We start from the raw sequence: 23,701 nt of genomic DNA on the forward strand, positions 1-23,701 counted from the left end.
GCCAGGTGAATTTGGGCTGTGGCCTTGTTTCTCAGATCAGATCTCTCCTCACCATGGTCGTGTGCGGGCTGAGTTTAAACCATGACTGGCTAAGGTTTGCAGAGCTTTAGGCGTGTAAGAAAAAACAAGTCGGACGAGGAAATGAGCTGAATCTGTATTAAACAGATTTAAAGCCTCCAGTGTGCTCTCTACCTAACCCTGGTAGTTCTGTTCCCACTGCGGTTCCGGCTCAGGTACTGAGCGCTCCTGTGGGACCGCCCGGCCGGCGTGACCAGTCCCAGCCTGTGGCCGACATGAACTTTTAAGAGCATTTTTACCATCATGTGACTCCTCTGCTTACAACCCCAGCTGTTTCCCGTTGCTCTGGAAATATCCCCAGACTCCTCCCCTGGCCGCCCCACCTCACCCCCGGGCCCACCCGGCCTCCTCTCTGATCTGGAGCTGCCAGGCCACCCCCACGGCAGCACTCACCCCAGGTGCTCCTCCTGTGATGCCTCCGTGGTCCTCTGCGCCCCAGCCCCTCCCACCCTTCAGCAATCAGCTCTTCAGAGGGCCCTCCCTCCCTGAGCCCGCACCCGCCCCAGCCACTCCTGCGTGGCTGTTTTGCGTCCTTTCACCCCTACGGTTGTCTGACGTTGTCTTTCTCAACCGTATTTATCTACTTGTGTGTGGTCTGGTCTCCAGACGGAGATTCAGCCGCGTGAGGACAGAGGCTCTGACCGGCTCCCTGCTGGGTCCTCAGAACCGACAACATTCCCGGCTCACACGATACATTTAATAAAGGTAGTTGCGTGAATGAGTGAGTGAGTGGATGAATGAATGAATCAGTGAATGGTGAAACCCGTCAAAACATGAGCATGAATCTGAAATAACACTGCAGCTCCTAATCTCTCTCCCAGTCAGAGGAGGAACCCAGGTTTCCCTCATAACGGCAAGCCAAGCTCGTCTGCCTTAAATTTGAATACTAATAGCTGTACATTCATAGGAACAGGGTGTAATTCTCTTAATTACTTCCCGTTGTTTATAAGGATTCATCTTTGTGTGTCACCGACGTTCGCAGAACCTTGATTTTTAAGATGTTAAGACATAAGGTTCATAAAATTGTTCCTTTAAAATTCTTCGAGCTGCTTGAAAACGGCAGCTGGAAAGGAGGCGGGGACCCACTGTCCTCGTTACTGTCACCACCTGGCTCCTCGCAATCCTCCGGCAGAAGACCGGTCACCGCAGCTGCGCACACCCGAAACTGTCGCCCGTAAGTGCCCAGCCAGTCACGTGGGAGAATGCGCGTCTCCCTGTTCGGCAAGAGCAGGTGGTCAGGACGGAGTTCCCTTTTGTGGCTTGATGATACGTACATTTTTAGTTGAGGTATAGTTGATTTACAATGTTGTGTTAGTTTCCTGCACAGCAAAGTAATTCGTTTACACGTATATACGTTCTTTTCCATTCCAGGTCGCTACACGGTGTTGAGTAGAGCTCCCTGTGCTGCACAGTAGGACCGTGTTGTTTATCTGTTCCACGTACAGTAGTGTGTATCTGCTGATCCCAGACTCCTACTTCGTCCCTCCCCCTGCCCCAGGACAAAATTACTTGCTTGTTTTTTTTAATGCACATACTAGCAATTGAACCCAGAACCTCGCGCACGCTAAGCATGTGCTCTACCACTAGCTCTACCCTCCCCCCCAAAAAATTACTAATTTTTTAAGTTTATTCATTAGAATATTTCTGGAACAGAATGTGTTCATTATTTTTTACCAGGATTTCAGTTGTAAGTCTTCGTAAGACTGACTTTCCTTTTCTGCAGATTTCTGTGGTCGAGGTCAGTGAAGGTCACAGCCAGGCTTGATGAGCACATGTTTAGTGCACCAGGGCCTTTCAGAGCGTCAGCCGCCCGCACGGCCCTCCCTGGACGCGCGTCCCAGCGGCTGGGCTCGTGGTTCCCCAGCTCCAGGAAGGACCCTGCACGTCATTGCGCCGTGTTTAAGCGCTCTTTTGTCAGTGTGCTTTCCTGCAGTTCTGGACTCTTCTGGAAGACATGGAATGCCGAAGCTCGTAATTGTAATAAGAACACGCTCACCGAGACTTCCAGTTAGTTACGCTCCACAGAATCGAGACTTAACTAATTTATGCGTCCATTTAACTCACGACTTTACCAAGAGCCGGCTCTTCCCCCGGCTCGTCCAGCCTCTGCCCCACGCAGAAGCCAGGAGCAGGTCCGCGTGGATGCTCCCCCAGCGGCACTTTGAAAAGACACGTCGTTTCCGTTGGAGCTTGTGTTTGTCTGTTTTCCTAGTTCTTGCATGGACTTTATTTTTCAGTTACCAGAAGGATTTTAAACAACACGGACAACTCGGGGTTCACGGCCCCCAGACCTGCGCGGTGCGCTTTACTCGTCCTTCCCCAGTCCTCCGCCGCCGGCTGTTACCTCCTGCCCCTCACGTGAGTGGGAGCTGCGCCTCCCCCTAAGGCTCTGTATCTGGGGACATTTGAACTCTCCTCCCCTGCTTTAGCTACTGAAAATCTCTATCCTGCACAGCCTGCTTGGTTATGCGGCAAAGAACTGGAGTGGGGGAGTCACACTGAGACCGCGTGAGGGCGGCGCCCGAGGCTGCTGGGCCTGCAGGGTCCGGCCTGGGCCAGCTTGAGAAACCAAGCTTCCAGGGAAGGGTCTGCAGGGAGATGACTCCGACTCACACTTACCGGTGAAGCCGGCCCTGCTGCCCACATGCGATGCTTGTGCCGGTCAATTCCATCTGGGTTTTTTGATAGGATTTTTTTTTACTTTTTAAAAATGTTGTTGTTGTTTGGTTTGTTTTGGGGGGGTAATTAGGTTTGTCTGTTCGTTTTAACGGAGGTACTAGGGATTGAACCCAGGACCTCGTGCCTGCTAAGCACACGCTCTAGCCCTGAGCACTACCCTCCCCAACTTAGTTTTTTTTTTTAATTGAAGTTGATTCACAAAGTTGTGTTAATTTCTGGTGTATAACATAGTCATTCAGCTACACACACACACACACACACACACACACACACACACACACACACACTTCTTTCCATATTCTTTTTCACCAAAGGCCATTACAAGGGATTGAATATAATTTCATCTGTTTTTAACCGCTTTCCGCTTCGCCAGGACAAAGGAAGCTAATTGCTTACTGCAGGCCCGTGCGGGAATGCTTCCTCCTCAAAAACGAACGTCCACGGAGGCAATATTTAGGATGTAATAACAGGAAAAGGACCACATGCATGGCCTTGCATTTATTCTAATTAACTCCTTTGGTCCTGCTCGCCTCCTGCAGGCTGTGCACACAGAGCCCGAGGCTGGATTCCAGACTGAGCTTACGTCTCCCAAGCCAGCCCGGCTCTGTGGACGCCGGGCTCCGGGCTGGCCGGTTCTGGGTCTGCGTCTTTTCCCTTTTTAAATACGGCTTGTGTATCGCTGCTCTGCGTTTGAAGTTCCTGGCCGATCCAGCAAGGCTGCAGCCCGGGGGCGGGGCAGGTGCAGGACCCACCGGCCCGGGGGCGGCTCCCTGTACGCTGCGCTCCTCTCGTGAGTCTTCACTGCAGTCAGGTGGCAGTCTGAGTACGGTTGTGTGGCCTGTGGTTCCCGAGTCAAGCAACTCTTCCCTAAGCTAAGAAACAGCAAAACTGCCCTCTGATCATTTACCCGTGTCTGTCCGTCCTGGAGTTTGAGCGGACCACTCTGAATTTCTCATTGCAAACGTCTTAGCCTGCCTCATGCACGCCACTAATAAATAACGTGTAAAATATGCCAGACGCAGCAATCTGTGGGCAACAGAAATACCTTCTGTAAGCAAGCAGTTTGCTGTTCCCTGTGTCTGTGTGTCCATCTGTGCTCAGCCAAAGCAAGTGCCCCTGCTGATTTCTCCTTTCATCTTTCATTTTTTTTGCTTGGAATTTACACGGCTCACTTTGGGAATTCAAAGACATTTAACATAAACATTTCCCTGTCGTGTATTACTGAAGGCAGGTGACAGCGTCTGTTTCTAAAGGGAAAGGTCGTCATCCCCAGAATGGCAGCAGAGACAGCTCACTCCCTGCTCTGAGGAGCACGGCCCCAGCTCCGTCTGATTCTAACACACAGACCTCCGGTGCTCCCGTGAGGGAAGAGCGTGTGAGTGGGCTGCATTCCCACTGCCTGAAAAGGTCTGGTTGTTGGAATGGGCGCCCGTGCAGAGAACAGAGCCGAGGCAGAGATCTCCTGACACTGATGAAGGTCTTCCCCAGACCGAACTTCCCTCAGCGCAGCAGCAGAGGCTTGCTCCCGGCAGCACCGCTGTGAAGGGAACGCCCCGGGACAGTCTCCGCTGGCTTCCTGTCTGCGCAGAAGCCCCCAGAGGCCCGGGGCGGGGGCCTGCCGCACTGACAGCAGTGGATTCTGGATGTTGTGAGCAGCGTGACATCCCGCCAACTGCGCCCCCGTCTGCGGGCTTGCGCAACGGCTCCGCGCCGCCGGGCTTGGTGCTGAGGGCGTGTTTTCATTTCTCTCTTTAGTGACAGTGCATCGTCTTGCCCCTCCCAGCGTCCCAGACCGTCACTGCCAGCGACGAGAGACGCCAGATAACACCATTTCTGTGGCTTTTAGCTGAGCGAAGCCTATGTCGTCCGCCCGGGCTCTCGCGGCCTCTCCACGCAGGCCTGGGTGAGCACGCTGGCAGCCGGGATCTGTCACTGGAGCCAAACGGACTTTCCCAGGCGCCTGGACCCCTCACCCCAGCATTCAGAGGCGGCCAGCGCCGCCACCTGCCGCAGGGAGGGTGGCCGGGGGGCCCCCGGGGCCCTCGGCTCTCCTTGGGGTAATCACGGTCCAACACCGCGGAGACCACAGAGGCCGCCGGTGGCCGGCGGGGAAGTAGAAGATTTTTAGCGAGTGGGATTCTTTCCTGGTGACTCTGGAAACGGATCCTTGATATTGAAGCTGGTATAACGGTGCCTGTGAAACAATCCAGACGGCGACAGGCTCTGAGGTGCTAAGTCAGCACCGGGGGCATCCGTGCTCCCCCGACACCAGAAACCAGCCTCGGTGATGAGCAGTGTCACTGCATGTGGTCTCAGAAACGGGCATTTCCAGCAGACCTTTGTCACAAGACTGGTCGTGAAAGACCCCGTCTTAAAAGAGGGATGAGGAAGCCCCCAGAGGGCGTGGGCACGAGCTCCAGACCCTCCCTGATCTCGGGGCGCGGCGGCTGGCAGCGTGGGCGTGACCCTTACGTCACCCGCCAGGCTTTCCCACGCGGTGAGGGGACTGAGCTGTCAGAGGGACCGCTGCCTGTGACTGGGAAGCTGCGCTGGGACCCTGCGCTCGGCAGTGTCGCCGTACCTCCTGGCTGGCAGCAGTGGCGCTGGCCGCACGTGCAGCAGCGCACACCCGCGGTCACCCCTCGAGCCCTGCGCGCAAGCCGCTGTTGGTGGCGGGCACTCCCAGCATCGTGTTTCATTAGGTCTCGGTCAGTGTCTCCAGAACCGCACAGTCACAGAACATGGAAGAGGTGTCGAGAGGTTCTCTGATTCCCTGTTTCTTTAATGAGAAAGACCGTCGCCTCCATCTGCATGTACCTCACAGCTCGCGAGGTCTGTTTCATATATTAAGTCAGCCGACCCTCAGCCCCACCTTGGAAGTGAGTCCTGTTTCTGGGCCGCAGTGACTCAAGGGTCAGCGAGACTTGGTGGTCTGCCCAGGAGTGCACGGCCCAAAAGCCGCTGAGTGGGGACCAAACTTTGTGCCTATTACGTTGTTAAGAATGCTTTCAAAATTAAGCCCAACGCCTTGTCCATTTTATTAGAGTCGCCTCCCGGCCGAAAGCTCCCTTCGGCACTCATGAAGGCGCCGTGAGTGACGGGTACAATCGCCTCCTGAAGGTGCAGACGGCTCCTGTGACCGTCAGCAAACCCTGCTGCACTCCGGAGCACTCCAGGTGCACTGTGTTCCTGGGACTCACTCTCTTGACCTGAAGGTGTTGACAGTTTGATCAGAAAACAGTGCAGGAAACATTTGGGCTACGTTAACCCATTGTGGACGCACGTCTCTGCCTGCTAACCACGACAACACTTCTGTCCCAAAGGTTTGGGATTCTGTGTAAAATGATTCTGTTCAATGTGGAAGCCAGTTGGTTTGTCTGACACATGGAGAGCATTTCCTGAAAAGTCATCTGGTGGTACTTGGGTCTTGTGACCTAAAAACCGTCCCATCACGTAGGCTAGGAAAGGAGTGTGAGGTGGGGAGCTGGAAGTGCAAGGTCGGAAATAAGATTAAGGAGGAAAGCCTTAGGTTGAGTTAGTCTCTCATGCAGTAAGAAAGCTGATGCTGTGCTCAAGGGACCAGACACTCAGAAGTGCGGGTCCGCCATCGGCCCTGTTGTAGATGCCCTGTGTGGTCGGAGGCCATGGGGTCTGTGGCAGCCAGTGTGCGTTGGCTCCAAACTTGGAAAACCCACATTCTGAAACCTCGGGACGTTTTTCCGTAAATGTTTGAGCTGGGGGTTATCTTTTATGTGAGTGCGTCAAACCTAGGCCTTGGAAAGGCTCACAGCTCAGGAATGTTCTAGACACCTTCCCACTCAGGAACCAGCCCCAGTCAGGTTCCCCTGACGGATTCCAGGGGTGCAGAAACCAGGGCTGCGTCCTCCCAGCCAGGACTCTTCAGAACCCCTGCCTCGGTCTCCCCTAATACTGCTGAGTGTAATGAAAAACTGCGAGATTAAAGACATGCTTCCAAATGTTCCTAAAGAACCAGGGTCACTGTTGTAATTGATCTGAGTTCTTCACATTGAATCAGCCAACACTGAGCCCCAGCTCTTCCTGGGGCTGAGGTTTCCAGGGTGCACGTGGTGGCCCCTTCACGTGTTGACTCCTGTCCAGTGCATGTAACCAGGGCTCTGCTCTGCGTGTCTCAGGGCTCCCTTCTGTGCAGGGCAGCGCAGGTGAGTAAGACGGTCCCTAACCCCCAGGAGCTCAGAACCCATGGGGAAGGCAGGTCCTAGAAACACCCTGCCCGTTTCACTAGTGACAGCACATACTGTGTCCCAGATGAGAGGTGCGTACTGGGGGCACAGGAGTCCACAGAAGGCCTGGGAGATCTCAGGGAGACAGCACCAGACCTGGACTTGAAGGCTAATGAGCAGGGGAGTCTGGGAGAAGAGCTTTCTGAACTGTTGCTGTGCCGTTGGGGTTGTCACGGGAACATCAGGACGTGGCCCCTACTTGACGCGCATTGTAAAGGTGTTCCTTGGACAGCTCAGAAAGGGAGAGGCAGCAGGAAATTCTTAATGACACGCTCCAAGGCCCTCACAGTGCTTTTCTTGAGCAATTCTTCCAAGCCTCAGAAAACTTGAAGGCAGAGCTTCTAGAATGCCAGTCATCAACACACAATTTTTGCCTGTACTGCAGACTACTTGTAGAATTTTCCAGGTTACGAGCAATCATTCAACAAATCCTGACTGTGTGCGAAGTGGATGAGACACGGGCCCACCCTGGGGCAGGTCATCTCACTAGAAGAGGAAGGTCTTGACATTCACAGCTGTAGCGCGAAGCAGAGTGGGGTCAGTGTCACAGAGGGGTCGTTTCCATAATGGTGCTGGGAGGGGTGGTACAGGGAGGGAGGGTCATAGAGATGGTGGCAGGTGTGAGGGAGGAGGTGGTGTTTGCACTGACCTCGAGGTCTGGGCAGAGTCATCACGGGAGGATCAGCGCGAACGAGGCATAGGGAGCGACGGTGACGGGGGAAGGGCTGCAACAGGAGTCTCCCTGGGACAGAGTGGTAGGTTAGTGAAATGAAGCTTGGACAAAGGACAGTGCTGCTCTGGACACCGCTGGTGTCTTTTGAAGCTGGCAGTATTGTAACCAGGGATGCAGGCCTGGGTGCCCTGTGAGGAGCTGAAGGGGCCGTGCAGGGAGAGGGGCCGTGCGGGGGCAGGATGACACTGGCGCACTGTGCACACTGGATCCGAGCCACGGGCGCCCTGGCTGCGGGTGCTTGGGGCTCGTTGCTTAACTTCCGTAGGCCTTGGTTTCCCTGTGGGTAGGATGCAAGCCTCATGTCAGCAGCTTTTCAACTTAAATAAGAAAATGCTACCATGCTGAGTCATCCAAAGCTTAAGCAGCCATTTTCAGAGCAGAAAAACAAAAAAGGAAGTAGCCCACGTATGTGCCGGGAGAGGGGGCTTCACCGCGGCCTTACGGTTAGCTCGTCTGGGGAGTTATCAGCGGCCTTTGTTTTCATCCTGCACACGTTCATCTCCTGTTCTTTCCTGTGTGCGCTAGTTATGGAAGAAAAAGTTAGTTTTTTTTTAATTAAGCCCTCCTGCGGCCCCCCCACACCCACCCCACGTACACACACAAAGGATTTTAGACGTCAGCTTTTTGAACACCTACGGTCTGGGGGAGGAATGTGCGTGGTGTTTAAATTCCCCGTTAACATCCCTGATTATTCCAGGACTGGTGGTGTCTGGGCAGGATCGCCGCACCTGTTCCCACACCCTTGAAGAGAAGGGGCCGCCTAGCGTTGTTGCTGTGGCAGTTTTCGTTTTGTTTAAAACACCTTCTTTCGCGACCAAGGCCTCGCTTCCCCTCAGACGACGTGAAACACACTCTCGTGTCTCAGAAGAAAAGCATCTGATCCACAAACGTGAAGAGCAAAGGCTCCTAAGACGCGAGTGGGAACAACACTCGTGTGACGCCCAGAACGAACATATTAACAGGAAAACACAGAACAGATCGAATCGAGACGGCCAGAGCCGGGCAGAGGCAGGCTGCTGGAGCAACACGGCTGAGAGGGTGGGAATTTTATCTCAGTGTTAATACAGCCAAGAGTGTCTTTAGTGACCGAATTCTCAATGGAAAACAGAGTCTCCGCCCCCGACACTGCCGCTTGCTTGCCGGAGCCCCCACTTCTATTTCTTGCCGTCCGTTCAGGAACACCAGTGAGCTTGCGCATGATCTCACCTTCCAGAGCTGAGATAAAGTGAGCGTTTAAGCAGCTGCCGTTTACAGGAATTAAGGTGACATCTAATGCCCCTCCTGCAGACAACATGAGATTAGATTAAACCCGCCGAGGTTCGTCATTTTAGAATCCCTCATGTTCTATTGAAAGAAGCTCATTCGTTCATGATGGATTTTGTGAACAGAACATTTTCCAAAGAAAAGTGAGGATCTAAAATCATTTGGCCAGGAACCATTTTATATCCATTTGTAAAACTGTGTGTTAACCACTCTTGAGAAAAGTCACTGCAGAAGCACTTCATCCAGAGCGCCCTCTCCTTCCCGGGGACCCTCACGCACCGCACTTCAGGCTGCAGATAAGCTAGTCAGTTTGCACAAACTTAGGTGTCACACCAGGCAAAAGTGTCTCCCTTATTAGGGTAACTTTGGCCCAAAAAACATGCATCAGATATTCCATAATGATTGTCCCAAAGAAAGCAGACTGTAGTTCACATTTTCTAGATTGTGCCACTTAAATTTGCGTCTTTCCGACCCGAAGAAACCCGAGGGCTGTGTGGGCAGAGGTGGCGGGGTCAGGAGCTGGCAGGGAGGGTGGGCCTTGGAGCAGCTGCTATGTTTCTGTTCCCAGCGGAGGTGAGCTCCTGAGGTTCATGGTGTGGCCCGGAGGAGGTGTGCACAGTCACAGGTCTCGGTCATCTGGGCGAAAAGCCATCTGCTGGTTCCCGGAGTGACTGGAGCAGGGGCCCCACTGCTGGCCTCCCGGAGCCACACCTGTGGGAGCAGGGCCTCAGCGGCTGGGCCAGGCCTCCCCGAGGGCGGCTCCTCCCCGGCTCCCATGCCCTGGCTCTGCTCACACATGCCGATAGACAAACCAGTCAGACCAACATGAATAGAGTTGGTGTTAATTGAGTGAATAATAGAAAACAGTTCAAGTCAGCTGTGGTCAAAACTTCACTGAGACGTGTGGGACACCAGCCCGACTGTCTGGCTTGAGTTTCTTTCTGTGCCTCTGTGTCCACTGGGGTGGGTGCGGGTGAGCGGACGGCCCAGAGCCGGGGTGGGGGTGGGGAACGCAGGAGCCCTGGCCCCCGGGTGACCTGAGCTGGGTGACAGAGGGGTCGGGGCAGATGTGGAAGGGTGTGAACACTGGGTGCCTGAGCTCCAGAGGCCTGGAGCCCGGTGTGCACGTGTGCACGCACGTGTGCGTGTGTGTGTTCTACTTTGTGGACACGACACCACAGGATGAGACTGCTGTGCCTCTGAGCGCAGTAGAGCCACCCAGTCTGGTTCTGGTTTTCCTTAAAATCACAGTCACTTCCCGAGTGGACAGACCACTGCGGCTGGCTCGGGAGTCTCTGTGGGAAGAACGTCTGGAGGCCTTGGCTCCCTGTGCGCCTCTCCGAGTGTCACTGCCAACAGACAGTGCCCTGAAAGTTAGGGTCAGAGTGGCCGAGGGTCAGGTATCTGCTGTGCTGTTCTGTTTGCCAACGCTTTGCAGCACCTCAGAGCCAGCCTGTGTCTGGACTGCATCGCCCCAGAGGATTGAGAAAAGTGGGCAATTGAAAGAAAGGTGACTTCTGTGTAAACAGAAACGGAGCGGGGCCGCCTGTGGAGGGGCGGGTCTGAGCTCCCCTGCCCCGTAATGCGTGACCGATTTCTAGTGATTGCGGCGCCCTGTCTGTCGGAGGCTAGTGGCTGTCTGAGAGGGAGGATGAGAAAATGAGGCTTGCAATGCAGAACGCTGTTTCCCAAGGTGCTTTCCCAGCCTGCGGCCACGAACACCTTTTGGTTTGGCCCTGTGCTTTCAGGCCGGCCACAGTCTCAGTTTCCTTCCTCCGTGGCATTGCTCCGGCTGTTTCATATTTCTGTGTTTATTCTGTCTCTGATGTAGAGACGAGGGCTCTCCTGTATGTCCCACGCAGAGGTGGACGCAGACCTGCTCCCTAACCTCCCTCAGCCCATCCCTCAGAGCCCGGACGCCCCGGACAGACTTGAGAGCCCCGGTGCCCTTGGCACTGGCTGTCCCCAGGCCCTGCCTGACACACCTGTGTGCCTGCCTGCCCCTCCCTCACCCTTCAGCACGTGGCGCCGTACCTCCCTGGCTGCTCCCGTCCTGCTAACTCACTGGGTCCTGGCTGGACGCACTTCCTGTCCCAGCTCTTGGTGGTCAATCCAATCTGGTCTGCGGTGAGTGAGGCCTGTTTTCACAATGGCTGAGTGTTCCCAGGGCCCCGCTCAGCACCGTGGTTCCCATGCCACGAACATCTCTGAACCAATGAACTGGCTGGAGCCTTGGCTGCTCCGGCTGCGTCTGGCTAGTCCATGCCCTCCTTACTGGGCCCAGTGCCAGCCAGCTCCCACCTCGTCCGTGCAGGTGAAGTGTGGGCCCCCTGTGTTGGCCGCCCAGCGTCCGGGATCCTGCCCCCAGCCCTGGGGCGCCCCTGACTCTGCACTTGCATTCCAGGCCTACATGGAGGACCACCTGGAGGACAAGAACCGGCTGCAGCGGGAGTGGGAGGCCCTGTGCGCCTACCAGGCAGAGCCCAGCTGCTCGCTTGTGGCCCAGAGGGAGGAGAACGTGCCCAAGAACCGCTGCCCGGCTGTGCTGACCTGTACGTACCGCCCGCGGGCCCCTGGGCGCGGGAGGGCGGCCCGCCACGGCGGGCACGGGCCGCGCCTGCCAGCCCTCACGCGGCAGGACTGCCCTCCCCTCCTGCTGCTGGTCTGCTCTCCCTGCCGGCCGACTGTGCCCTCACTTTAAAGAGCAGGAAGACATCACCCTGGGGGACCTGCAGCCTCAAACCACAGAACCCGCGTCTCCATTTTGGCCCGGCGGGCTGCCCCCCAAGCTGCGCGGCGGGGCGGGCAGACGGCCCTGCGTTGGCTGTTGCTCTGTGACTTGCGGCTGGGGTCTGTGCCCTGGGAGCCTCCTTCTCCTCTGCACTTGGGGTCTCGCTGTCGTCCGTAAATCTCAAAGCTGCGAGGGTCAGACGAGGCCATGCCGCCGGCCTCCGCATGCTCTAGGCCCTGGGTGAGCAGGTGCCCCCGCCACGTTCAGCCATCCGGTGTCCCCGCAAGCGATGCCAGGGACCTGCTGTCGGGCCATGAATCGTCACCAGAAAGCAGAGACACAGAAAGACACCAGCCACCTGGGGTCTTACGTACAGTGTGGTGTGTCTGAGGTGACGAGTGACCCGCAGAAGCAAAGGCCCGCGGAGGGGCAGACGGGCTGAGTCTGCGCCCCGCCGACCTGCTGTTCCGGTTCCCCTGTCACCCAGCTAGTGATGCACCGGCCTCCTGTGTTCCAGCGGGTTCCAGGCCAGGCCGGCTGTGATGAATGCGTACCCCTCCCCGGGAGCGGGAGGGGAGCTGAGGGCTTCTGACCAAAGTGTCACATAGATGCCGACTTCACGGGTGGTAAGTGGGGGTGGGGGTGGTTACTGTCTTTCTTAGTAACGTAAGGGAACAAGAGAGAACGCACTTTGCGGGCTGATGTTCTCGAGGGCACAGCAAAGCCACCTGGGCCTCACGGGGAGCACCAGCACCCACCGTGGGGGCTGTGCTCCCGGGGTCACGGGCCCAGCCCGGTCCTGCGGGGCCAGTGCGGGAGCCAGCCAGGTGCCAGCCAACGGCGCAGTCCCGCCGTACTCCTGGCCTGTGGGAGGCAGCAGCAGGTGCCCTGCCTGCCTCACGGTAAGCGGCAGCAGTTCCATCTGGGCTCACAGGACAGGAAGGCCAAAGAGTCCCTGATGTGTTGCTGTAGACACCAGCCTGGGCATTACAGGCCCTTGTAAAACCTTGACCCACGTGAGTGTGAGTGTCCCTAACAGTGTGGTCAGCGTTCAGGAAAGCTCTGTGACGTCTGAGGGGTTTTCCCGGAAGAGCTCTAAAAGTAGGAGCCGTTGCAACATCCAAGCTTCACATTGAGAAGAGAAGCCGATGACTAAGATTTTACTAAGTGCCTGCTGTGTGCCGAGGGCCGCGGACGGACACTGGGGCATCCAGCGAGCCGAGCTGGCCTCTGTCCTCAGAGGTTCTAGACGGGGCGTGGGTGGGTGATGACAGCTGCACCCTGAGTAATTGGTGGTTTGGGCAAATAGCCTGTGCTGAGCGCGTCCCCTGGGCCTGGGGGCTTCCTTGGTTGTCAGGTACCGAACTGTAAATATTCAGGTTCAAAGGCTCTTCCCTGAGTACCCCTCTGCAGCGATAACCAGAACGTGGCACATCCCCGTCCACGTGCCCTCCAGCCGGGCTGGCCACCGGGCCCCGTCTGTGCCGTGTCAGCAGCAGGTCCACAGGCCAGGACCTCAGTGACGCAGGACATCTTGTGTTCAGCCATTAGGCAGCGCCACCTCTCAAGGCAGCCTCGGGGCGAGGCTCCAGCCCTGGGAGCCCTGGCACTTCCCCTTGGACCAGAACCTCGTGGCTGCCATCCTTGGGTCCGAGTGAGGGCTCCAAAGAGGAAGCTCTTTCTTTGTTGGGCTCTAGTGCCAGGAGTTAGGAAGAAGCCACCACATTCGATCACCATTTCCACCCCAGAGCCTGACCCGGATTCTCGCCTGTCCGGTCGTGTGGGAGAAGCCCCAGGCCCAGGAGGAAGGTGGGGCCCACACCCGCTGAGACAGAGCATCCGGCCGCATGGGTCCACTTCCTGCAGGCACACCCCTCCTTCGTCCTCCGTCTTCACTTTGAGAAGGAGGTCGCATTGTCACACTGCACACTGCGTCCCTTCCGAGCGGGCTCTCGGGGGTGGCAGTGCGTCAACTCCTGTTGGTCTCACCAGACCCACCAGGGAGAAGGGCCTCCTCATCCCGAAAACCTGCTTCCTTCCGTCTGGCTGTTCACTCCTGACCGCGCGGAAACAGCCTGTAACAGAGCGTAGGGTGTTGACCATGGTGGGCATCCACACGGCCCATCTCCGCCACTGAAGAAGACTTACCGAGCGGGCGGGCGCCTGACACACCACAGTATGGACGGCGCCGTCCCCCACACCCCTGCTCTGACAGGGGCGTCATTCAGCCACCCTCGGGTCTCGGATGGAAACCCCGGAGCCGTCCTCTCTCCACAGTTGCTCCTTTTGCCGTAGTCTCGCCCTCGTTTCTGGGTCTGACCGGCACCTGCCATCTCTGCTCGCCCCCACCCCGACCGGACCCGGTCTTCCTTCCTCCAGCTCTTCTCCTTGGAACCAGCTCGCTTGGCCCTGCTTCTCCTCAAGTCCTCCCCGCAGAGATGGGAGTGGTGGCCGGGCTTCCGTGCCACATCCACCCGGGCATCTGCCTGGACCCCGGGGCAGCCCCACGGCCCGCGCCTCCCACCGCCTCCCGCCTCCTCCGCCCCGTGCACATCTGGTGCCCCTCTGAAGTGTCTCTCTGCTCCCCGCACTGGGGCAGGTCCAGCCAGGCTGGAAGACATCCCAGAGGCAGGTTGGCGGGAAATTTAAAGTGTCCGGGTGAGTGACTTTTCAATTCCTGACAGCCTGGAGATTCTAGCTACCGACGAATTACTTCCCAAGGCAAAGGCAAGTAGCGTGTATGAGATGTTGGCTGGCACTGTGCTGGGTCTGGCGATACCTCAGAAGTTCAAAGAATTTAATATGGTTTCTAAGTTTTTTGCATTTTTTAAAAGAATTATGCAATATTCCTCTCTTATGCTTTTTAAATTAAGAACAGTCATATGATGCTGTTTTTGGTGTGCCATGTGAAACAAAAAAATGTTTTTGATTCTGAGTTACAATAACGAGATAGAGACACGGAGACGCTCAGATGGAACCGGAGAGCAGGTAAATCCGAAGACGCAGGTTCGTAGAGTCGGAGGGAAATCTGGTGATGCTGATTCTCATGGTTTGGCTTTTTAGGGCATTGCTGCTGACAAGACCACAGCCCAGCCAACGGGGCCGGGTCGGGGGAGGGTTGGCTCCGGACTGGCTCCTCCTGGGGGCCAGGTCGCCCGGGTGGCACTGCAGGCGAAGAAAAGGACAGTCCCCAGGCTGAGCACATCACAGGCCACTGCCGAGCACGCGCCCCGGGCCTGCCCCTCCACCCCCCCCCCCGGAGCCACCCCGCCTCACTGGACAGAGGAGGACACTGGGGTTTGAGCCCACGTCCCCTGTGCTGACCGCACACTGCCCCGCACGTGCTTTGTGGGCTCACCTGAGGTTTCTCGTGTCAGGAGAATGAACCCAGTTCCCAGACATCCGCAGAGGGAGGGTTTGGGGCCCACAAGGACTGCCGTGCTGCCCTTAAACCACGCAGGAAACAAGTTCTGTCCAAACAAAGCTTTGCTTTACAGTTTCTCCCCAACCCTGAGCAGAGTCCCCATAGTGAATGTTCTGGCCTGGTCACGTGTGCGTGACCTGGTCTGCCTGCAGCAGTCAGCCACGGAAGATTCTCCTAGATCTGACAGGCAGACAGGACGAGCGGGCGGGGAGGTTACGTGTCGGGAGCAGCCCTGTCTTGGCCGGGTTCTCCTCCTCCTTTCTTCGGCCTCAGAACCAGCTGGGGTGGGGAGGCCTGGGTGTGCTGGTGCTGGAAGGAAGACGTCCCAGCAGCAGGGTCTGTGAGGGCTTCCTTCTTGACGACGACGTCTCGGCGGGAGCCGTGCTCCTGAGACTGGAGGTCTGTGGGGCAGGGGGCAGGGGGCCGCCCTCGAAGCACAGAGGGCGCCCAGTCGCCAGGCTGCGTCTGAGGGCGCAGGTCCTCGGGGGCGGGGCCGGGCCGCCGGCTCACGCCCCTCCGTGGGCACCGCCCCGACGCCTCCCAGAGCAGAGGGGCTGCCTGGCAGGTGGAGGCTGCGCTGTCCACGCGGTTCAGCCGCTCAGGCTTCAGGTTCCCTCCTCAGCTCCTTTCCTTGAGGCTCCGCCTCTAGGCTCACAGGACACCTGACCTCACGTAGCCTGGCTTCTGTCCCGACGCTGCCCAGAGACTCATGTTGGAGGGCCCCCAGAGGGCGCTGGGAAACTGGCACCTGGGGGTGGCGCCGACAGCGGGCCCCTCGATGGACACTAGTTTTCCGTGCCCCAAGCAGCCGATCACAGCCCTTCAGAAGGGCCACGGCGGGGGCATGCTCCCTCCTCCGCGTGGGCATGTCTGGCTTACGTTCCCTGTGCCATGGGCATGTCCCAGGGCACAGCCCCAGGCCTCCCGCCACGCAGGGCTGAACTCTGCGTCCACCTCTGAGAAACGGATCCTTGTCGAAACGAGACGAGGGCGATTCCTGGTCAGCACAAGAGCCCCCCCCCCCCGCCGCTCTCTCCCATCCGCACGTTTTGTAAACGTGGTTTACGTGCCTCCAGGCCGTTGCTACAGTCACTTCCAGCAGGATGAATACGGCGCTGCCTTCCGAGGCCTCCCTCACGCTGACGCGCATCCCAGTGGCTGTTGGTGGGCCAGGCGCTGGCGGCAGCTCTGCTGTGCGGCAAGTGGGTGGGAGCAGGCGGCGCAGGCCGCGTGTGCAGCGTCCCCCTCACACCCTCGCCCTGGAGCCGGAGCGTGAGGTGGTGACGTGGCCGCCCCTGCTGCCCTCCTGACCCCCCAGAAGAGTCCTTGTTGGCCAGTCCGGGGCGCTTTGCAAAGAAGCAAGACTTCTGGCCTGATGTGATTTCTCCCCCTACTTTTTATCACAGAAGTTTGGGAACACTCGGGTTGAAATGGAAATTTGGTGGTCGCCTGCGTTCCCACCAGCTAGGCTCCCGCAGCTGCTGCTCAGCGTTCTGCCACTTTTGTGTGACGTATGCGTGTGCTTAGTTTATTGGCCGGGCTTCTCAAAGTGGGTTCTAGGCATCGTGACAGCTAAATGCTTTAGCCCATGCCTCCTAAAAATGAAGACTTTCTCCCGCATAACTACGTCCCCATTGTTGTAACTAAGAAAATCAGTAACTCTCCGTTTTCATTAATTCCGGTCCATATTCCATTGTTCCCAGATATTCCAGTTACATCACTTACAGCAGTTTTTTGCTGAAGTCAGGGTTCATAACTGCATTTTGGATTTCACGTCTCTTTAGCCATTTTAGTTCTGAAATGGCCCCCTGGGTTTTCCGACGTGACCTGCTCCTGAGAAGCTCCTCTTCCCCCAGGGACTGCCCCCTCTGTCTTCACGAGCTGTCCAGCCAGGAGTCCGGCCCCTTTGCCAGGTCCTTGGGAGCTGGCGGCCTGGTTTCCAGACCTGCTGTTTCCCCCTTTCTGGTCGTGCACCCAAGACCCAGTGGCCTAGGGACACTATGCGACTGGACTTTGCATCCCCAGGATGCTGCTGTGAACATGGCAGCACGCTCTTGTGGCCGCACCCAGAGGACTTGTAAAACCCGTTCCTGCAACTAGAGCCTGCCAGTGACCCCTGTCCTGCCAGCGTCTGTCCACCCCGTACCTGTCTCCTTTCTGTCCTTTCTGGTTCGAAAAAGCATTCTCTTCACCATCCCCCTCGGGGTGCCAGCCTCTCTGAAACCGTCCTGTGCAGTGTGAGCCCCTAGTCTGTGTCCATCTGTGTCCATCCCCTTCCGTCTTTTGTGTGTGACCTTTTCAGTCGTGGACAGCCCTGGTCTCCTGGGCTGTCGCTCTCATTCTCTCACTCAGGATGCCTACAGCTGTGTCAGCAGAATTCTCATGTTTCCGCCTCTTTGGCTCGGCCCGTTCTGGAGTCTCCGGAACAAAGTTCTCTCATCTGGTTATGTCTTAAATGCCCAGCATTCTTCTTCTTGGCAACTGAGAACTTCGAGATGGTTTGGCTGCTTTTCTCTCAAGGTTACCGTCAGTTTAGTTCTTTCCTTGTTAGAATTCAGTTTGGACATCCAGGAACACGCTTGCTTGCTTTAACTTCCACAGTATCAAGTTTTAGCAGGAAAACCAGAATTAGAGGCTGTGCTTAGTTACGCCCACGTCCCCTCCCACCTGTCCCCTCCCCTCTCTCTGTCTTCCCACCTCTCCTGTCCTTCTCGGCAGCAAGGCTTCCGGTCGCTGTCCACAGCCGTGGTGCTGATCTCGGCGCTGTGCTGTTTCTAAGCCGAGTCGCCACATTCTACCCTGGGGATCCGTGAATGCACTTCCTACGCGACGATGGGAAGCTGAGGTTACAGATGAAACAAGGTTTGCTCATCAACTGACCTGAACTTAGGAAGAGGAGCTTGGTTTTCCAGGCGGTCCTGAGGTGATCACCAGGGTCCTTACATGCAGAAGAGAGGGGCCTCAAGCAGGCTGAAGGTGGGGGGCCTGCCAGGAACGGGTGCAGCTGGAGGCGGACACGGCGAGGAAGCGATTCGCCCCGGAGCCTCCAGGAGGAACCCGCCCGGCCGGCGCCCAGATCCAGACTCATTTCAGACTTCTGAGCGGCGGGACTGTCAGAGATTTGGTTCTCAAGACAGTAGGTTTATGGAAATTCATTCCAGCAGCCATGGGAACTCGTCTGCGGAGGAGGGGACTCCCACCGAGAGGTGTGAGCGCAGCTGAGCACTGCCCCCGACACCCCAGCTCTGCCACAACTACTGGAAGGTGATAATGAAAATGTTTGAAAACGTTCTGTGTGAAAAACCACCCTGGGAATAAGGTCAGCTGCCACCTTATGACGGAAATGAAGGAACAGAGACGCTTCCAGCACGCCTGCCTTCTAGCCCAGCACACCGCATCATCAGTGACCCAGGCCTGTATCCATAGGCCTCTCCCGGGCCTGAACGTGTAACCGGACTTTTTGGTTATACTTTGGCACCTGCTGGGAGGAGGGCTTATCCATGGAGCAGTGTCCAGCGCCGAGGGCTTCAGGGAGCTTCTGGGCGTGCCCCCCGGCTCCTTCGTCTTGACCCAGGCTCCGTCCCTCTGCTCCCTGACGGCGTGAGGGTCTGGCCAGGACCCACCTCCCAGGTGCAGCCCCCTCCCTCCCCAAGGTCCTTCCTTCCAGTAAGATCAACCTTCCACTGCTGTTCTGGGCGCCCGAGGCCGTGTTTCCATCTGCGCAGGACGCCGGGCGCCGCACCCCCACGGCTGGTCAGAGGTAATCCTGCGCCTGAGGTCTTGTTTCTGCCCCCTCTTCCTGCTACGTCGTCCCCAGACCCCTGGGCACCTTCCACGGCCCCTTCCCTTCTGGGCTGTGTGAGCCGTCAGCTCTGTGAGGTGTTTGGGGATCCTCCCACCTGCTCACTACGGGTAAATCTCTACTAAGGTAATTGGCAAGGTTCCTGCCAAGTTTTCTCCCCTTACTTTCCCAGAAACATCTTGGTTGGCAAGGCCTAGGGGGATAACCATCTTGTCCTCAGAGGTCAGAGTCTCCCCGTGCGCCTGGTCCCTGTCAGCGGCTGTGACTGTCAGTTGAAGGTGACACCTGTGTTCGCCCTCTGTCTACCCTCGGTCAGCACAGATGGAGACCAGGATTGTTCCTGGTGACAGCATTGTGCTCAGGACAACACAGGCTTTTTTGCTCTTTTGTTTAAACAAAGCGAGTTGCCCACCCGCCAGGGCCCTGGGAGGCCGCGTTCTCGCCTGTCTTCATGTCTTGCCTTCCCGTCTCAGCTGCCGTGTGGGATGCGGTCCCTGCACAGAGATTTATAGCCAAGGTTGGCTGATCGAGGTCTCTGGGTGGAACTGTGTGGGTGGCGTGGTTTTGCTTGGTTGACGCCTGTGCTCTCACTGTGCACAGTTGTTCTGTGCTTTGCTGCTGGCAAACCCTCGCACACTGTGCTCGCAGTCACCCTGGCCTCGGGGAGCAAGGACGGCGCGCTGGCTGCACCGCTGTACCCACAGTGCCAGGAGCCTCCTCCCACAGAGACAAAGCCCTGTAGCTGCTCCCGGGCTCATGGTGGCACCGCGTGTCTGTTTGCTGATAACTTGTGGAAAACTAGCCTTTTTAGCTGCTGGGAGCTTCCCAATCATCAGGTCAGCCTCCTCCTGAAGAAGCGGGGACCCAAAAGCAGTTAAACGCGTGGAAAGGGCAGACAGGCAAATCGCGAGAAAGCCGGACCCGGGTGGACCCCTGACTCCGGGCGCAGGAGGGTCCAGGGCAGAGATGTGTCCTCACAGGCCACAGGCTGGTGTCCAGGACAAGGCCGGCCCCCCGGGCTCTGGGGGAGCATCTTCCTGGGCCTCCTCTTGGCCTGCAGACGGCAGTCATCTCCGTGTCCTCACGGCGTCTTCCCTCCGTGCCTGTCTGAGTCCCAACTCCCCCTTTATAAGGACACCAGGCACGTTGGATTAAGCCCACCCATATGACCTCATTGTAACACAGTCACCTGTACAGACCTCAAGTAAGGCCACGTCCCGGGGTCCTGAGGGCTAGGGCTCCAGCACATCTTTCCAGGGTACACAATTCAACCTTTGACACCAGGTGCCCGGGGCCGCTCAGTAGCGGGGGTGGTGTGAAGCCATACCCTGAGCCCTGAGGTCTGTTCCTGCTCGGCACAGGGGCTGTGCCCAGAGGGGCCTTTTCCACGGAGATGCTGGGCGACGATGCTGGTGTGCAGCTGGACCGGGGCGGCCACCGTGCCCCAGCCCGTGTGACCTGCCCACACTGCTGCTCACACGGCAGGCTGGGCAGCAGTCCTGCCTGGGGTTGCTGCTTGGGAGATCTGCAGAGATGCTGGTGAAACCAAGAGACGAGACAGGAGACCAGCCGTCTGACCACATTTCAGGACACGTGTGTGACTCCGGGACCTGCTTTTGCTGTGCTCGGGGCCGGGAAGCCAGGGGAGCCTCTGCGTCATGGGACGGCTCAGGCGCTGGGCGAGCATCTTGTGGGACAGACCCAGCCTTGTTTTCTCACTGTCTTGGACGTAGGCAAGTGTCCGGACCTGGGACCACAGATGCCCAATTTGCCTAAGTGCTGATCTGAGGAGACACTGCACAGAATGCTGCAGCTTTTCTTCTTAAACGCTTGAGAGAAAGGGTGTTTCGTGGTCACATTTGTCCCCAGGTCCCCAGAGCTGCAGAGAAACACGACATCTAGCAGCTTCTCAGAGCCTTGGTTACCAAACACGGTGTCAACACTTTTTGCTTCGCCTCCACTGTGACAAGTCCAAAGCAACAAAGACGGTTCCAGGTGTGCTTGGCAGGAATCAGGAGACTGACGGAGAAGGACAAGGAATATCCACGGCTCACTGACCCATCCATGGACCCAAGGGATCGGAGAAGAACCCGTGGTCTTTGGTGCCATTTGTGAGCATGTCCCGATGTGTGAGTCCCCCTGAAGACTCGGAGCCCTGACCGTCCAGACAGAGGGCTGGCCTGTCACCAGACACCCCATGTTTCCACCAGCCACCCCATCAAAGCAGAGCAAATGCCGTCAGGCAGTGAGGTGGTTGAATCTAAATCCCCACAGAGCGCTGAGGCAGCCGGCGCTCCCAGCGGGACACTGGCAGACCACTCTCATGAAGAGCCCCCCTGTGACTGTGTCAGCCCACGGCTCCCGCGGAGGCCTGATCCGGTGACCAGCAGCAGCACCACAGACTCCACCCACCAGAGACGTGGAGATCATTGACTCGGAAGTGGGTCAACACACTTCGCGTGAGTGCCAGAACCGGGGGGCTGGGAACACGCCATCCTTGGAGATCCGTTACAGGCTGAGGTCACATGCCATGGGCCCCCGCACACCTTCCTCAGAGGGGGTCAGGGGAGCGTAGGAAGGCTCTGGACGATGGCCCTGACTCCACTGGCGACCGAGCTCCGGGTCCTCACGACGACCCAGCACGTCTGTCCTCAAGGCTTCCTCGCCCCGGTCGTGATCGAGAAGCGCTGGGGCCTGGGTCTCCCGTTGGCGTTTCTGGGACTCTCTCTGTGTTTGCTGACAGCACTGTGAACTGTAAACAACGTCTGCCGGCTCAGCTGACTTTGAGTCAGCGAGGCGTGTGGCCGCCTGTAACCCTGAGCTTGTTCCCACAGCCCTTGCTCCGTGCCCGGCCTTACGGGAGCGCTTTGTGGAAGCCTTACATCACGGCAGCCCTGGGGGTCAGAGGGCTCCGCCCTCGTTGTGGGTGATGAATCTGACACTGAAACACCAAGGCATTTACTCGAATACCACCTGGCTGGCAGGTGGCAGGGCTGGGCCAGGTCTGGGCCCTGAGCTCCATGGCCTTTGTCAGGTCAAGTGTTTGATCCTTGGGGCCTGAGTTGCTTCAACTTGAAACAGGAAAGTGGTCCCTGTTCTGCCCACGGTACAGCGTCCCAGGAAGAAGGGGGGCGATGCACACAACGCTGTGTCAGGGCAGGCGGGAAAGAGAGAACCTGGGAGCAGCGTCCTTGAGCACGGTGGTGCCTGCTGAGCGCCCCGGGCTCTGAGAAGCAGCGCACACCCCGGGAGACTCAGCGGTGCCCCCAGAGCTGCCCCCCCCCCCGCCGACAAGGCTCACAGCCGTGGCTCTGTCCTGTCAGAGGAGAAGACTCCGTCCCAGAGCCAGACGCAGGCGGGGAGATGCTGCCTGCATTTCTGCACGTCCGTGCTTCCTGACGCCTGAGCGACATCTCAGACCGAGATCCAGAGGGACACACCCACTTCTCAATGCAAATGTCAGCGCCAAGGCTGCAAAAATTCTTGCTCTGTGTTTGGGTCCCCGTGTTGAATTTGCTGCCAGGAACGAGACGTATGTTTGTGCTGGGAAGACGAAGGACTGACATTCAGCCGACCACGCGTGGGGGAGGGGGAGGGTCATTTGCTCAGAGGCCCTGGCTTCGCCTCTACCTGCGTGTTACTGCGAGTGAATCCCCTCAACCACCAGGCCTTGCTGTCTGACTTGCATCTCGGAGAATACAGCACACCCCCGCCCAGAACATCCCTTTGAAAGGGATGGACAGGAACCGTGAGCCACAGAGCAGTTCAGGGGCTTGCCCCCAAGTGAAATGTCTGCTGGACCGTCCCTCCTACGTGGACCCACCCCCCGCTGGACTCTGGCCAGCATCACTCTGGCCCTTCCGGGAAGGCCCCAGGTGTTTCAGCTGGAGGTTCAAGATGGTCCCACAATAACAACAAAACAAGTTCACCATTAATTTTAAAATCCACTTGTTGCTGCAGTCAGATATGTGGTAGGAAGGCCGTGGAAGTCTGAAATTTGAAGCCCTGGTCCCTGACTCAGTGGCCTTTTGGAAAGGGGGTCCTTCAGGCATGAACGCAGTCGGAAGGGCCCCCTGCCGGGATGCCGGGGTCATCCGCGAGCTGTCCTCACAGCCAGGCTAGGGCCCTGGTGCGCAGAGCACTTTCTCACTAACCATCAGGCATTCACGGGACTCCCAGCTTAGGCCGCGAGTTCTTGTTTTTCTGACTAGAAAACCCAGCTACGCTTGCCCACTGAGCCGGGAGGCCCGCAGGCCCCGGCCGCCCCGCAAGCCGGTGCCTGCTCGGCTCCGCGACCGGGGGCTGCTCTGCTCCAAGAAGGATCAGGGTCCTCACGGGGGCTCCCGCCTGCTCCCCTCCCTCCGATCGCCAGCCAGCCTGCTCTGCGGTTCTCAGGCACTGGGGGGCCGGAGTGCCGCTCTCACCAGGACCTGAAGCCGGCGTGTTGAAATACGTGTGATGAGGTGGACTCCAGGGAGGCCCTCGGGAGCCCTCCAGAGGCAGCCGGAAGCCCTGCTGTTTACCCAGACCTGTGCGTTCAGAAGGCCTGCTCGCGGGCCACGGCCCAGGGTCGGGCTTCGATGGCAGCCGCCCACTGAGAAACGGGGCCTCTCGGACCTCGCTGTGGAGCTCGTGCTCGCGGCGTGCTGGGAAGTCGCGGCTGACCAGTGTTTCTAGTCAGTCATAGTTCATCTTCCTGCCACAGCCAACTTCCACTCTCTCAAGAATA

The 23,701-nt window shown here is 57.7% G+C and overlaps 1 protein-coding gene across 4 annotated transcripts in view; it reads left to right on the top strand.

Annotated features, from left to right (window-relative positions):
* PTPRN2 (protein tyrosine phosphatase receptor type N2) overlaps positions 1-23,701 on the top strand; it is a 384,695-nt gene that overhangs the window by 316,212 nt on the left and 44,782 nt on the right. For all 4 annotated transcript variants that reach the window (XM_072964044.1, XM_072964045.1, XM_072964046.1 and 1 more), the window contains exon 13: positions 11,420-11,567. In XM_072964044.1, coding sequence (XP_072820145.1) covers positions 11,420-11,567 — 148 coding nt within the window. The remainder of the gene's footprint in view (positions 1-11,419; positions 11,568-23,701) is intronic.

Source organism: Vicugna pacos, chromosome 7 (assembly GCF_048564905.1).
Source record: "Vicugna pacos chromosome 7, VicPac4, whole genome shotgun sequence".
NCBI lineage: Eukaryota > Metazoa > Chordata > Mammalia > Artiodactyla > Camelidae > Vicugna > Vicugna pacos.